At 40.4% G+C, this 14530-nt stretch overlaps 1 protein-coding gene across 1 annotated transcript; it reads left to right on the top strand.

Moving 5' to 3' along the window:
- The first annotated feature begins 93 nt into the window (after positions 1-93).
- Positions 94-14312, top strand: polr3e (polymerase (RNA) III (DNA directed) polypeptide E). Its single transcript, XM_044337719.1, has 21 exons — positions 94-281; positions 1076-1190; positions 2753-2803; positions 2924-3001; positions 3101-3216; positions 4138-4220; positions 4544-4651; positions 5039-5088; positions 5206-5325; positions 5602-5687; positions 6030-6074; positions 6176-6267; positions 6647-6767; positions 6999-7080; positions 7219-7278; positions 8338-8495; positions 8659-8720; positions 8810-9279; positions 12477-12554; positions 13671-13793; positions 13959-14312. Exons 2-21 carry the CDS (start codon positions 1152-1154, stop codon positions 14013-14015), a joined length of 2079 nt encoding a protein of 692 aa, XP_044193654.1. The 5' UTR covers positions 94-281; positions 1076-1151; the 3' UTR covers positions 14016-14312.
- The last annotated feature ends 218 nt before the right edge of the window (positions 14313-14530 follow it).

The following is a 14530-nucleotide window of genomic DNA, read 5'->3' as shown; positions in this document are numbered from 1 at the left end:
CCTGTGGTTATAATCTGCTGTACTCTCCACATAGTTAAATGACATGTATATACAACACACTCAACTGTAACCGCTAACAAAAATACGACATTGCAGTTAAAATAACGGTCACTGTGCGTTGGACTTCGCTGTGCATTATGGGCACGCGCTCCTCCCCACGTGCCTGCGTGGAGTCAACATGGTACCGACACTAACTGACTTCAGCTGGGTTAGCATTAGCCGGAGTTAAGACACTCCTTCTGCTCCTTCAACGCAGCACATTTCTGGGCTGAAGTGTGCAGGTGAGGGCGAAATCTAACCGGGATGCTGTTTAGAGAAAATGACGCGTAAAAAACAGGCCCGTGTGGTATTTTGACTGACATAAGCTAACAAATGCTACGCTTAACTTGACTGCTAGTTCAAGGCAAAGCTACCACCGGCTATCAGCTAGTTTCGTTGCTCATACGATTGTTTATAGAAAGAGGAAATGTTGAGCGTGTTGCTTTTTGTCCTGCTTTCTTTTACAGGTGTTTAGATTTGTATCCGAGTTATATTTTAACCCGTAGTGTTGGTGCAGGCCTGTGACAAGTGGCTGTTTGTTTTCCAGCTTGCTAATGAAGCTAACGTAGCCAGTAATAGGACTTATTTTTAGGAACAATGACCTGCAATGAGTGTTATAATTGTCAGAAATCGTTGCCTGACGTGTTAGCTATATATATAACATTTGTTACATAGTGTTTGCATGATGAAGAGTCATTTAATGTGGATTACATATTCTTACATCATGTGAGATTTACCTCACAGACTGCTTGATCATGGTCTGGCTATTGACTAACTTAAAGGGGTTTTCATGGTTTACTTTCTATATTTGGTGAAATAAAGATAGAGGACTGACAACCTGAATCACCCAGACAAACATCCTAATGAGATCTGATGTAACCTTGATATGTTGAGACACATTGGTGATGTTCTTGTTACTGCAGCAGCTGCCTGTCATCTGTTTTCTTTGTTACCAATCTTTTTTTTGGTCTGGTAGGAGCTTGTGTTTGTAGAATACAATTCCTGTGACTCTGACTTTGTGTTTCGTTGTTTCCAGGTTGGATCTCTAAGATCTGCTGCCGCTCCTCTCCTCTTTTATCTCCTCTTCCCCTCCTCGCTCTGCTCACATCAATATGGCCAGCGGGGATGATGATGACCCCATTATAGAAGAGGTACGTATGGGCTGGTTAAAGGAAAAGACTGGATGTGCTATAGACCTCCATTGTTGTGCAAAAGTGTACTTAAAAGTTTATCTGAGGCTAATATGAAGCTTCAACCATCCAAGTTCGTCAAATCCAGTAGATATCTTTCTCAATGTTAGTCTTTTTAGTGCTAAATTCCCTCTTTTCGATACTATACTTCCACCACAGCTCAACAGGGAAACATGGTCAGAGGAAACACAAAGAGGGAATTTGATGCTAAAAAGACTGTAAATGTGGCAGATATTCACTTGATATGTCTAACTCAGACTGCTGAAGCCTCATAAAAGCATCAGATAAACTTTTAAATGCATTTTGGCACCTAATGACTATGTGGACACACTGTGGATTTTGTCCCCCATCACTTACATTGAAAGCACATTTGAAGGGGATCTTTTAACAGCCAGTATGAACAGGAGGAATGGTTACAGCGAGGAAAACCTCTTTCAGTGTTCATATAGACACCTGACTGTTGTTTTAAGACCCTTAAACACATAAATAAACCACACCATATTCCTGACATATTCCTTCATTATTATGAACATGGGCACTGTAGTTTATTTGGAGCCAGAAATACTCACTAGTGCACTAAACATGTCCCCAACAAATGCACTATTTACTCCTCTTTATGTAACATCTTAAGAAAATAAGCCCTTTTCAGACTTAAGTGGAATATGTGACATTGTTGTCTTAACCAAGTTGTTCAAAGTGATGGCTTCTTGTCATTCAGACGTACTGTAGATGATTGTTGTGTTAATTCGTGGAGTTGACATGAATTAAAATTGAAAATATCATTATTACTTTGGTTATAAGAGGTTTGTTTTTCTTCTGCTCCAGTAGAAGGTGAAACAAGATGTGCATTACTCTGTCTGCACGTTTTACGTTGTGCTGCTGCAGCCTTTACATTAACCTGACTGCATTCAATTCAGACTTGTGTCGTGTTGAAAGTGGAAATGTTACTCGGTTCGACCCACGTACATGTGACCAGGGTGCTTATTCAGACGTGAGACCGACATGGTAAATTTCCAGTGAGACTGATGTAAATGGGTGCATGTCTGAAAGGGGCTTTAGTCAGTATAGAGAGACTAAAGCACTGTTGGTTTAATCTTTTCTTGGGATTTATAATGCCAGTCTTGTCCTTTTACATTAGTTTTTAGGTATCACTTCTGGCATGGAGCGAACATGTGTCATGTGATCGAGTTTTAGACTGTTAGTCAGACAAAACAGTACATTTAAAGGCATCACTTTAGGCTTTCAGAAAATGTGACATGCCTTTTTTAAATATTATCTGACATTTGACACAAATTTGACACTATCACCATGTTTTCTTGCCACCAGATGCAAAAAGGTGATTTTACATTTAAACTTAAATATTTGTAGTTTTTGTCCTATTTTTTCCATCCCAGTCACTGTTTCCTGCCTTGATCTAAATTAAGCACGAGAAACATCAGTGATTTTGTGGTCACGGCTTCATGAATGAGAATATCTACCAGTTTGCAAACTTAGAGAATAACTTTGATCAATGTGTCTTTCAGATTGATGTGTATCTTGCCAAAAGCCTCGCAGATAAGTTGTATCTTTTTCAGGTAAGCGTTTCCTTTGTTGTACTTAATGCTGATGAGGACAAGTCAGTTTTTGAGCAGCTTCTCTAAAATTATCTAATGTCATGAGTCACTAATCACCTGTATTGTTTTTTTCTGACGCAGTACCCTGTCCGACCCTCCACTATGACCTATGATGATGTCAGCCACTTAACTGCTAAGATCAAACCCAAACAGCAAAGGGTAAAAAAGGCTTTTTTTTTTCGTACAGCTCATCTTTTAAAGGATTTCTGTTTCCTCTGAAAGTGTTGGTAAATGTTCTTTCTACCACACGTTATACAGGTGGAGTTGGAAATGGCCATAAACACGATGAGTCCCAACTACTGTCGCAGTAAAGGAGAGCAGATCGCTCTGAATGTGGATGGCACCTCCTATGATGAAACCAACACATATTCAGTGTATGTCCACTGTTAAATCTTCGTATACCATTAACCCCTTGTATGCTGGTGTCCTATTAGGTCACTTTCACACCTTTTTAGTTCAGTTGATCTGCTGTCTTTTAGTCTGGTCTGGTTTGTGTTCATATGGACTTTTTTATTTTTCTTATTTTTTTACAAACTAACCAAGAAGAGTAAATATAAAGTCACATAACCTGACAGGTAACTCATTCATTGGACAGGTTGGCAAGTCATGCAACACTTTACTGAACCTCTGGTGTAACAAAGAGCTCACAAAAATAGTATTCATGACTACAACTAGACTTCATATGTCATAAATTACATCGACAGATATAAACAGAACAAAAAAGAAGCGTCCCTGGATAACTGTAATTAGATAACATGACTGCTCTTGATCTTGTACCATATCACAGGAGATAATTATTGTGTGGCCGCTAAGCGTTTCACACTCTTTTCATTGACCGCCAACATACACGGAAGAAGTTATAAGCACAATTCACTGCTGTTTTAACTCTATTCCTCTTTGTTATTGATAAGAGGAAATCCTTGCACTCATGTGGTGATGTGCATATGATTTACCAAATGATCTTGTATATTTATATCCTTTCACTAATGGTTTATACAGATTACTTTCTTGATGATCAACAGATAGATTTAACAGTAGTTTAGCTTTCGAATTCATGCTTCACATGTTGACTACAACAAATTCCTGTTGTCGGTCTGCTTTGCTTTCACTCGTAAATGAACCGAACCAACCAGGTGAGTTGTGAAAGGACCCTTAGTCAGTGTGATAAATGTACGCTCTTTAATGGCATCAGGCTCATCAAAATGGACAAAAGTTTTCCAGGATTTCACCCTTCTTGCAGCAAGATAGACAGCACAGTGAATGACTCTTCTTCTCTTTGTTTTTTTTTTCCACAGGAAAATGATGGACAAACAGACGTTTTCCTCCATCCAGGCCACCACCAACACCTCCAGATACGCTGCTGCTGTGTTCCGCAAAGGTCTGATTATTCAGTCCGCTGTATCGCCATGTTTGTGTTTTGGTTTAACTGTGTCTCTGCCTCTTGTAAAAAAAAAAAAAAAAAAAAAAACCCACAAAGGTCGCCAACATGTTGACAGAGTCCATTTGAATCTTTATCAGTGTTAACGTTTCTTATCTTTTCTTTTTTTAGTGTTCTGTGTTTACAGTGAAGATAACAAAATATGTCAATATGACTGACTTCATGACTTACTAACACGAGTCCACAAATCAACCACCACTGTCATTATTGATGCTCAAAATCAGGATTTAGGTCTTTAATTGTTTTCCTAACGATGTCAACAGGTGAGCTTCATGTCACACCTCTGACGGGAATCCTGCAGATGAGACCCAGCTTCTCTTACCTGGACAAGGCCGACAACAAAACCAGAGAAAGGGAGGCAGCCAATGAAGGTGAGTTTGTTTTTCATGTTTTCCAGAATAAAATACAAGAAAGAGAGATTAGTGTATGTTGCATTTATTTGATGTGATAACAGAAAATCATCTGCTTGAAACTATCTCACTTTCCCTCCACATTATCCTCAGATAAATAGAGCAAAATGCATTTATCAATGTTATTATAAAACTAATTTAGCAACAGAAATCACTATTTCTTTTGTCTTTTTCCTGTTTTCTTCAAAAAAAAATAGCACCAATACTCATTAGTTAGGCAAATCCCTTGGTTGTGCTGATTTATTGACACTTTTTACACATAAAACAGTCGAGTTTGATGCTTTTATCAACTTTACTTGATACAATAAAGGTGTGATGACTGTTAAATGATGCGTCTTCTGTCTGCAGGTGGAGACTCCTCCCAGGATGAAGCTGAGGAGGAAGCCAAAGCCATTACGGTAAAAAAAACCAAAAAACTTGTGCACACATTCACTCTCACAAACTCATGATAGCTCTGACTTTGTGCCCACATGTAAAGCCATCATATCTAAAATTCTCTGCGCGTTTCTCTCCAGGTGAGGTTTGCTCGTCCCGAGTCGGAGCAGGCCCGGCAGAGGAGGATCCAGTCGTACGAATTCCTCCAGAAGAAGCAGGCAGAAGAGCCCTGGGTTCACCTGCACTACCACGGAGTCAAGGTAAGGGCCGCACTCACCATTAGGACACCACACTGTGTACTAAACTTTAATGTAATCACCTTCACCAAAATACACACTTACACCATGTAATATCAAAAGTGATGGAGCTTCTACTTTCCTCTATTTAGTTTAACGTATGTCTTCTGTTGATTGGTAATAAAAGGCTGCTGGAAACATTATCTGATAGTATTGTAGCTGTTCTTCATCTTCAGGAGACGTTGACATGAAGAGTTTGTCGCAATCAGTTGTGTCTTTGTCATGTTTTTTTAAATTCAGGACAGCCGTTCAGAACATGAAAAGCAGTACCTGTTCTGCCAGTCGGTGGACGCCTCAGAGAACTCTGAACTGGTCAAAACTCCTAAGTGAGAATGAACTTTACATTACTTACACTCTATATTATTATTTTTAATAGTTGTCTGTACTGTATTCTTTTGATTTTTGGTAATACAAAGTCATGATTGTCTTGCCTCACTTTAAAAATCTAATATTATCTGTCACCAAACTTCTGTTTTTTTTGTCTGGTTGCAAATATATGAATTAAAGTAAATGTTTGATGGTTAGAGATGTTTTTGCTGTGATTGAGTACATTGATGCTGTTTTAAAAAGTAAATAATCTACCAAAAAGGATCATTAGTTCTTTTTTTTTTGTCATTCTTTCATTCTTGATGCTTTCCTTCTGACCTGCTTTATCTTTATTTTCTTAGGGAGTACCTTGCAATGCTGATGCCACCTCTTGCAGAAGAAAAAGTGTAAGTGTTCCTCTGTCTTCTGACAAAAGATTAAAGTTTGTTAAACAGGTTCAAAGAGTCATTGACACTGTTTTCTCTCCAACTGCTCTTCTGTATATTAGTGTGAAGCCTGTAGGTCCGAGTAATGTGCTTTCAATGGCTCAACTCCGCACTCTGCCGCTGGGCGAGCAAGTCAAGACCCTGATGAAGAACGGTAGGTTAACACATTTAGATAAAACCGATCACACATCTGTCAGATAGTAGGGCTGCCACGTCTGTGTTTTTTTTTCAGAAATCAATCATTTGTGACATATGCTGTATTTCCGATTATTTAAACAGCAGATTGTTAAGTCAGTGCAGTTTGTGTTTGTGCCAGACGGGTGCATCAAAGTATTAGTAATGATGAATACAGCTGCTTTGTTTCCAAGAGGATGGTTTTTCACTCTTCTTGTTTTAGGTTTAAAGCAATTGTTACCCAGCAGACTTTTTTTCATGTCCTGAACTGCATCAAATTTACACCATTTTAACATTCAGACTGTTTGACCTCCTGTTAACAGAAATGTTTCCTTCTCAATGTCTCCACTCATCTTTAGTCAAAGTGATGCCATTTGCGAACCTGATGGGCCTGCTCGCCTCCGGTACCGACTCAACCGCAGTGCTGCGCTGCATCCAGCAGGTGGCGCTGCTGGTTCAGGGAAACTGGGTTGTCAAAAGGTGAGACAATGCAGCAGCTCCAACACAGATTAACTCAAGACTAAAATGTCCAAAAAAAAAAAAAAAAAAAAGGGTTCACAGAAACTTTTTAAATGAGTGTAAATGTTTAATCTGAACCGCAGCTCATGCTGAGATGTAAGACCTGTGTGCTCTGTGAGTTAACATATTCACATAAAACACAGCGGCCTGGCAGATGTGTGATGTTTCTGTATGTTGTTGGTTTTTTTCCAGTGATGTTCTGTATCCTAAAAACACCTGCAGTCCTCACAGCGGCGTCCCTGCTGAAGTGCTCTGTCGTGGCAGGGACTTTGTGGTGAGCTGCTGTCACTGATTTATTTATTTATTTTTTTTTGTTTGTTACTGAATTACTCAAAATTAAACCAATAACAAGCCTGATGATTTGTTCTGTGTGGTCAACATGATGCTGACTCGTTTGTTCGTTCCTTCTTAGATGTGGAGGTTCACTCTGGAACGCTCTTTGATGAGAAAGGAGGTTACGTCCATCATCAAAGTAAGGATGAACATGTCTAAAATAATAATTCACCAGAATATTCCTGCTTAGTAAAACTTAACATGGCCTAAGAGCTTGTGTTTTCTGAGCGAGCTTTGCATCTTAATCAAGGAGCCTCACCAGCATCTCAATGTTCAAATCAAATTAAATGTAGCTTTTTTAATGGGTTGTTTGCAACCATTTTCTGTAATTTTTAACATTTTTGTTTTGAAAATTGCAAGCCAGTAGTGAAGTTGAACTTTTTAAAGCCTGGCAGGTAAATTTTGTTTGGACATCTTGCAGTTTGAGTAGTTTCACTGATCTATCTTCCACAAGGCTGCAGTCAAAACTTTGAAACTCTAGTGAGCTTGTTTTAATATTATTTGAGTAGAATTTGACATTTTTTGCAGCAGAACACGGAGCATATCGTCTACATCTTTCACCTGCTCCCTTTTTTTCTTTTTGTCTTCTTACTTCCTGTTCATGGTAGAATTTTGTCAACGTTGTTAAAGGTGCAGTCGTCTTGCTTAACTTTATTAGATGGTCACTGGACAAAACCACCTGGGGCTTTGTCTTCTGTTCAGTGTTGTGGCTGGTGAATTGATCCGTACAGCATGAACATGAACGTTGTCTGCCGAGTTTAATCACTCCGCTTCACAACATGGGTTGCCTGGGAGGCTAATTTTATAGCAAATTAGCCCCTTGGGGTTTTCAACAGGAAGTTTTCTGTGGAGATGTGATAAACGGAAACATTTCACTTGTTTTTGGACCCAATCAATTTGTGTGCGAAATTGCATTTGCTTTGTCACATGGCAAGCGTATTCTTCTCATTTTAAAACTTATTGCAGACATATTACAGCTACAGCCGGCGGGGAGTTCTTTTGGGATTGTGGTCTAAGCAAAAACAAACTCCTCCACCTGGGAGATGCTCATTGTGATTTGCACTGAGCGTCTCCCAGGTGAAGGAGAGCATCTTTGAACACCTGCTCTAGCTTGCTTCTGTCACCTTGAGGCTACATTAAAACGTCTCGTTCATTCAGGTAAACTGAACTAACAAGTTCCTCCTCGTGTCGCTTTCAGCTTCCTCCGGAGGACGTGAAGGAGTTCTTGGAGCATGTGGCTGTGCCTCGGATAAACCGGGGCTGGGAGTTCCTGTTGCCTACTGATGAAGACTTCATTAAGAAACACCCAGATGTTGCCCACAGGCAACACATGCTGTGGCTTGGCATCCAGAGCAAGTAGGTTATACTCAGAAGCCAGAAGACTTCCTGATGATTAAGGAACAAGGAGTTTTTTTTTCTAGAGAAGCCTCCATTCACCAGAATATTCTTTTGCTATTATATATTTTGTGGACTGTTTATCAAGATTAATTTGTATAAATCTCTTCTCTTTTTCTTGAAGGTTGGAAAAGGTCTTTAACTTCTCTAAAGAAGACTTCATGCCAAAGAATTCCCCTCAGCCTGGTGTGTTGTACTGTTAATATATTAATATAATTAAACATGCAGCAGAAACGATGTTGCTTGAGCTGATGTCTTTATGTGTCGTTTTCCAGATGCTGTCCATGTCAGCGGGGAGCAGCGCCTGAAGATGGCTCAAGATCGTGCACAAGAAAAACAGGCGTCCCTACAAAAGGACCTGGACGCCAAACGAGCAGGAAGCAGCATCCACATCAAACAGGAACCAGTCAGTGACAGGGAAGACGAACCTATGGACACCTCCTCTCCCCCGTCCTCCTCCATCCCCAACGGTTCTATCAATGGTTACCCCAGCACTACCTCCCCCAGCTTCGATCATACTAACGGTAACGGAGGGAGTCCCACCAACACGCCTTCCCAGGAGCTGCAAAACTTTGTGATCAAGACTTTCAGGAAGCATTTTGTACTGACGCTGAATGAGTTTAAGAGGCTATTTAACCTCCACCTGGCTTCCATGCCGGCGGGGCACGGTGTCTTTAACTCCATCTCGGACCGCATGCTACAGGACGCTGTACTGTCCTGCCAGTGCAAACAGATAATGGTGCCTGTGAGTATTCAAGGAGGAAATGTGGGCAAAATTCAGGATTTACAAGGTTTTTGGATGTCCAGAGTCCAGTTGGAAGTCCGGATTCTCCTGTTTTCCTTCCTTTCTTCAGTCTTTTGTGTTGTTTAGTCACATGTCTATAAACTCATCTCAGCATTTGGAATTTATGCTCGCGTCGCTGTGTTTAGACTGACAGTAGTCCAGAAAAACATTGCGAAGGGCTGCATTGGTGAGGTTGTGTTGCAAAAGGTATGAGTTTGAAGGATTATCAGGCACCAAATCATTGCACAGCGGTTTATATCGCTTTGAGGCAGGAAGTTACAACTCTGAATGGCAGCAACAGTTTTCTCTGTCTTGAAACTTTCCTGTTAAACAGCGTAGTCACCACTAGAGCTGCAACGACTAGTCGATTAACTGAGTAGTTAACATAATAACATAATCAGTTATTTATAATTAAGTTGTTGGCAAAAATGTCAAAATTCCTTGGTTCCAGCCTTTTTCTGATTTCTTTCTCTTATAATAGTAAACTGAATATCTTTCTTTTTTTTTTTATCTACTGCTGCGGCTGTAAAAAGGTGGATAAATTGTTTTGAGCGTCACAAAACCCCCGTGAAATGTCTTGAAGAGCCACATGATTAAATTAAATTATCCTCATTATTATCCTCAAGTTAGCAGAGAGCTAATCAGAAGATATCTGGAAGTTAGCTGACTTGGCCGATGGAGGTCTTTAGTGCACATGTTCCGCCCATATAGCATGTGCTGTATGCATTCATCTGGCCAGCGCAGGAATGTCAAACCCGACACCAGATTAAAACCTCTGTATACAACTGTGATTATACAGAGGATTTACCTGACGGTGATCGGCTTAATCAGCATAGTGCAAACTCGTCCGGCGACGGCTGGAATATAACGGACGTTCATTTATATGTTAAAGTTCCGCACTGCAGGTTTAATATTGAAGCTTGTAATAATAGATATTAAAATGTAAAATCACAGAATTAATGTAGAATAAACACCAAGGAAGTAAATTTAAATTCAAATACCACAGTTTAATAGCATCTTTTTAACTTTGAACACAGATTCTCTCTTGTTGAATCACAGATTTCCAGTAGAAGCATCAAGACTGTCAGCTTGAAAGCCGAATTTCTTATATGCACTTAACAGAAATAATAACAAAACCCAGGACTATATGTTCAAGTGCCAGTTGAATTTCAAAACCATTGAGGCCATTATAATTAGATATAATCTTAGAAGGCAATAATTTATTATATGCACTAATATAAATGATTATCAAGTGCCAGTTGAATTTCATCAAAGTCTAAGCAAAGTCCAAGCAAATATGAAAAAGAGAACAAGGAAAGATTCTGACACAGTGGAGTGTTATTCTAGACAAGGTATCATGAAATGGTACCAGTGGATGCCTTAGGTCATCTAGTTTCATATGATACCAGTATGTTCACTCTAGCTTTAAAACTGAGCCCTCCTACAGCCTCTGAAAGACAGTAATGCATTAATCATGTTAATGTTTTTAATGCCTTAAATATTTTAAATTATTTCAAAAATGAACGCTTTAATTTTGACAGCACTAATGTATTTATATTAATATATGTATGTTGTGAAATAGCAAATAGTGTGATCATTCAATGAGAAACTCTATTTATAAAATAACCAAGAATTGATACCTTGATAGAAACAGTATAGAACTATTTCTACTTGTGGACAGATTTCTATCTTATGATATATATATATATATATATATATACATATGTTTATATTATCAAATCGCCCTACATGAAGCAGGACCCTGTTACGTCAAAGCGGCGGTTGCAATTAAATAAGGAGGCCGTGTTTTTGGACACAGTGCTACTAATCTGACCGCAGTCATTTCTGAGGCTGGATTATGTAATGACTTTCATCCCGTCTTGCTGAACTGCAAACTGATTTGTTCAAATAGGCTTGAACCAAAGGTCGCACCTTAGGAGCAGAGCAGAACTCATGAACCTCTTTAACCTGCACAAGCGTGTTTTGAAGCATCAAGATTACAGTCTCCCCTTTTGTCTTGAATGAAGAGCTGCTGCTGCTGCTGCTGCTGCTGCTGCTACTCTGGTCACTGTCTCGTTAAAAGTGCCTGCGGCTGCTGAATAAGGGGGTTTTCTAGCCGGCAGCTTGAATGCAGATATCAGTTTTCTCAAACAGAATAACGACATTAACGGTCGATTTGCTTGTGAGTGCTTTGTTGCATGAAAAGGAGTCGGTGCACTGAAGCAATGCAAACCCAGTTCTCAGGTTCCAAACGAGTTCTTGGAGCAACCTGATCCGTCTGTGTATTTGAGGTCTGCTGGTGTGTCCTCTGTGTTTTGACTAAGGTCGATGTTTGTAGGCTTAATATAGATTGATGTGGTCTGTTATCAGTCGTCTATTAGCTGTGTTTTTCTTGGTGCTTTTAGGGTGGGGAGTGGCGTGGTCTGTGCCATGTCCTATTGTTTCATTAAGCAGCCAGGTCTCCTGCCAGGACCAGGCCTGTCCTGGCTTAGGTCTTATCCCATCTCTATCCTTGACGTTAGAGGATTTGAAGCGTCTTGGGGGGAGGGAATGGACGGGCGCCATCTTTGTTACGCAACAGCTTGTTAGCCTCAAAGCAAAGCTCATTACTGCTCAGCGAGGGGTTCAGCCAGGAGGTTGTTTGCAAACGTAGGCAGATCTGGAATCGGGTGACTCCACTTCTGTGCCGCTGTAAACATTATTGTTAAGATGCCAGACGGTTCATAGATCAGTTATAGATCAGCAGGTCGTGTCTGGAGGGTTAATCCTTTATTTTGGGGATGCTCAGTGGTCCTTCTGGTCACAGCAGTGTTTGGCCTGTTGTTGTTGTTATGACTTCTCGTTTGGGTGAGAGATAAAATGAACAGACAAAGCAGGTGTCTGAGAACGGAAAGCAGTTTAACATACAAGTAGTTTAACTATTAGTTAAAATGATATTTGCACACTTGAATCAAGGTTTCGATGAGTAATGCATGCTTTTATTATTTTTGTTATAAACGCCGTACACATCATTTGAAACAGAATCTCATAGTTGTGACTGCTGAGAAGAGAGACTTTTACTTACTTCCCTGCTCAAACTCAGAGCATGTTGTAGTTTTGTGTGGCAACCTCCTAGTCAAATGTTTTTCTAACTTTTGCTGTTTCCCCTCTAAATTCAGTTTCCTACTCAGAGCACAGCATCCCCCGATGAACAGAAGGTGTTTGGTTTGTGGGAGACCGGAGAGGAATTCGACAAGGTAAACACACGGCTTCCTGTAGTCGTCTTCATATCCTCCATCTTGCACTACTTGCAAAATTTTGCAGCTGAAACACACCCCAGACCACATGTCAAAACCTTCAGCGATCACTGAAATTCACCTGAATTTTAAAAAAGCCTTCGCAGCGTGTTTCAGTGTTTTGTTGTGGTAGGCTCGTTGCATCATTGCAACGTAACACAGGAGAAAAGAGGACACCTTTCTGTTGAATCAGCATAGCTTTGGGGTTTTTTTTTTTTTTTTATCTCTCTCTCCTGTTCGTTTTTCTTCTTTAAATTGCAAATGGGGAGGAAATGACAGTTGATGCTTTGTGGTCTTCAGTGCATTTCAGCTGCAAACGTCTGCAATAGACTTCCTTCTTTATAATCATCAAGGTGACTAAAGATGACTTTAGACAGAACTTGTTTCTGTGCGGTCATCTGTGTTGCTGTTTCCCTTCAGACATAGTTTGTCATCACACTTATTTGCTGAGAGAGAGTTAGATGAAAAGACTGATGTCAATATGGTAAATACACTACAGTAAAGAGATGGATAGCTTAGCAAAAAGACTAAAGACTAAGATAAAATACTATCCTGCGCTGTGTTTGTGTGTGTAGCGTACACATGGAGGGCTCAGCCGTGCCCGCGGTGAACCACAGAGAGCAGAGTTAGAGTAGTGTGATCATAAGTGACAGCAAAACACAGTAGAGACTATGTTTATTCACGTTATTGACCTAATTTATGTGTACTGGTTTCATTTCCGCTCAGTGAGAGTCTCTTCTGTGTTACTACTCTCCTCTGCTCTCTGTGGTTCACCACGGGCGAGGCTGAGCCCTCCCTGTGCACCGTTTCTTGGCGAGACGCAGTCCTGGAGTCTTGTCAGTGACACAAGGTTGAAAAAAAAACTCTTCTGTTTTTGTAATGAGTTTTGTCGTCTTTGGACAGCGACAGGCTCGCTGTTTCCACCTGTTTATTTTAGGTTCATATTTAAGGGGCTTATGAAAGCAACATCTATCTTCTCATCTAACTCTCTGCAAGAAAGCGACTAAGCGTATTCCCCAAAATATGTAACTCTTCCTATAAATTCATTCATCGGCATGTTTCTTTTCCTTCCCGCAGCACCGTCGGCTGCTGTTTGACCTGTTCACGAAGAACTACCGCGTTAGGAGGAACATGGTACAAGCCAGACTGGCAGAGGAGTTTGGAGACGTCTCAAAGGCCGAGATTGACCGGCTGCTCAAGGTGAGAGAGCCCAGAGGACTGCTGGTTTTAAAGGATAGACTCACTAGTGGCATCTAGCGGAAAAGGACTTTAGGAAGGAAATGAAATATATATATTCATAAGTATGTTTTAATTAATTAAAAACCTATGTCAATGTTCATTTGAGCACCTGCCTTGTTGTTCCAGGAGTGCTGCAGCAGCCACGCAGGGATGTGGTACCTCAAGGGAACGATACAGTCCTGACACTGAGAGCCTGCCACCCTGCGGTCACCGTCAGCCAATCAAATCCTCTCCCGGGTGTCCAGCTGGGAGGGCAGTCTAAGAGATGAGAGCCAATCACAGCTCGCCCAGCTCTGAGGTCGGGGCGATCGGAGGACAAAGATGTCAGCCGTCTGCTCAGAACACGAAGCTTTTTCCTCGTCTCAACTGAAGCATTTCTGACATTTAACACGAGCACTCTGATGCAGCGCGGAGGATAGAAACTCCTCTCACACTCACACTGACAGCTGGAGTGTGAGCAGAAACGATGAATATTTAAAATTTAAAAAAAAAAAATGAAGACATAGCAAGTTACATATACGGTTTATCAATAGATTTGGGATTTCTGACTTCATGTTTGATGAACTTTATTTTTGAATTAAGCTTTTACCAGAGCAGGATGGTGTTTACTATTGAAAGCAGCTGCGGCTCAGACTGCTTTCATTTTTCCTCCTGATTTGTAAAAAAGAAAACAAAAAAAACGTGTATCTCACTTTTTA

This window comes from Thunnus albacares, chromosome 20, assembly GCF_914725855.1.
Source record: "Thunnus albacares chromosome 20, fThuAlb1.1, whole genome shotgun sequence".
NCBI lineage: Eukaryota > Metazoa > Chordata > Actinopteri > Scombriformes > Scombridae > Thunnus > Thunnus albacares.
This window is presented reverse-complemented; position numbering and strand designations above follow the sequence as displayed.

Coding starts and splice junctions, on each gene's coding strand:
- polr3e (XM_044337719.1), top strand. CDS start 1,152: ATGGCCAGCGGGGATGATGATGACCCCATTATAGAAGAG. Junction 5,326..5,601: donor TGCACTACCACGGAGTCAAG/GTAAGGGCCGCA, acceptor TTTTAAATTCAG/GACAGCCGTTCAGAACATGA. Junction 12,555..13,670: donor CCGGAGAGGAATTCGACAAG/GTAAACACACGG, acceptor TCCTTCCCGCAG/CACCGTCGGCTGCTGTTTGA.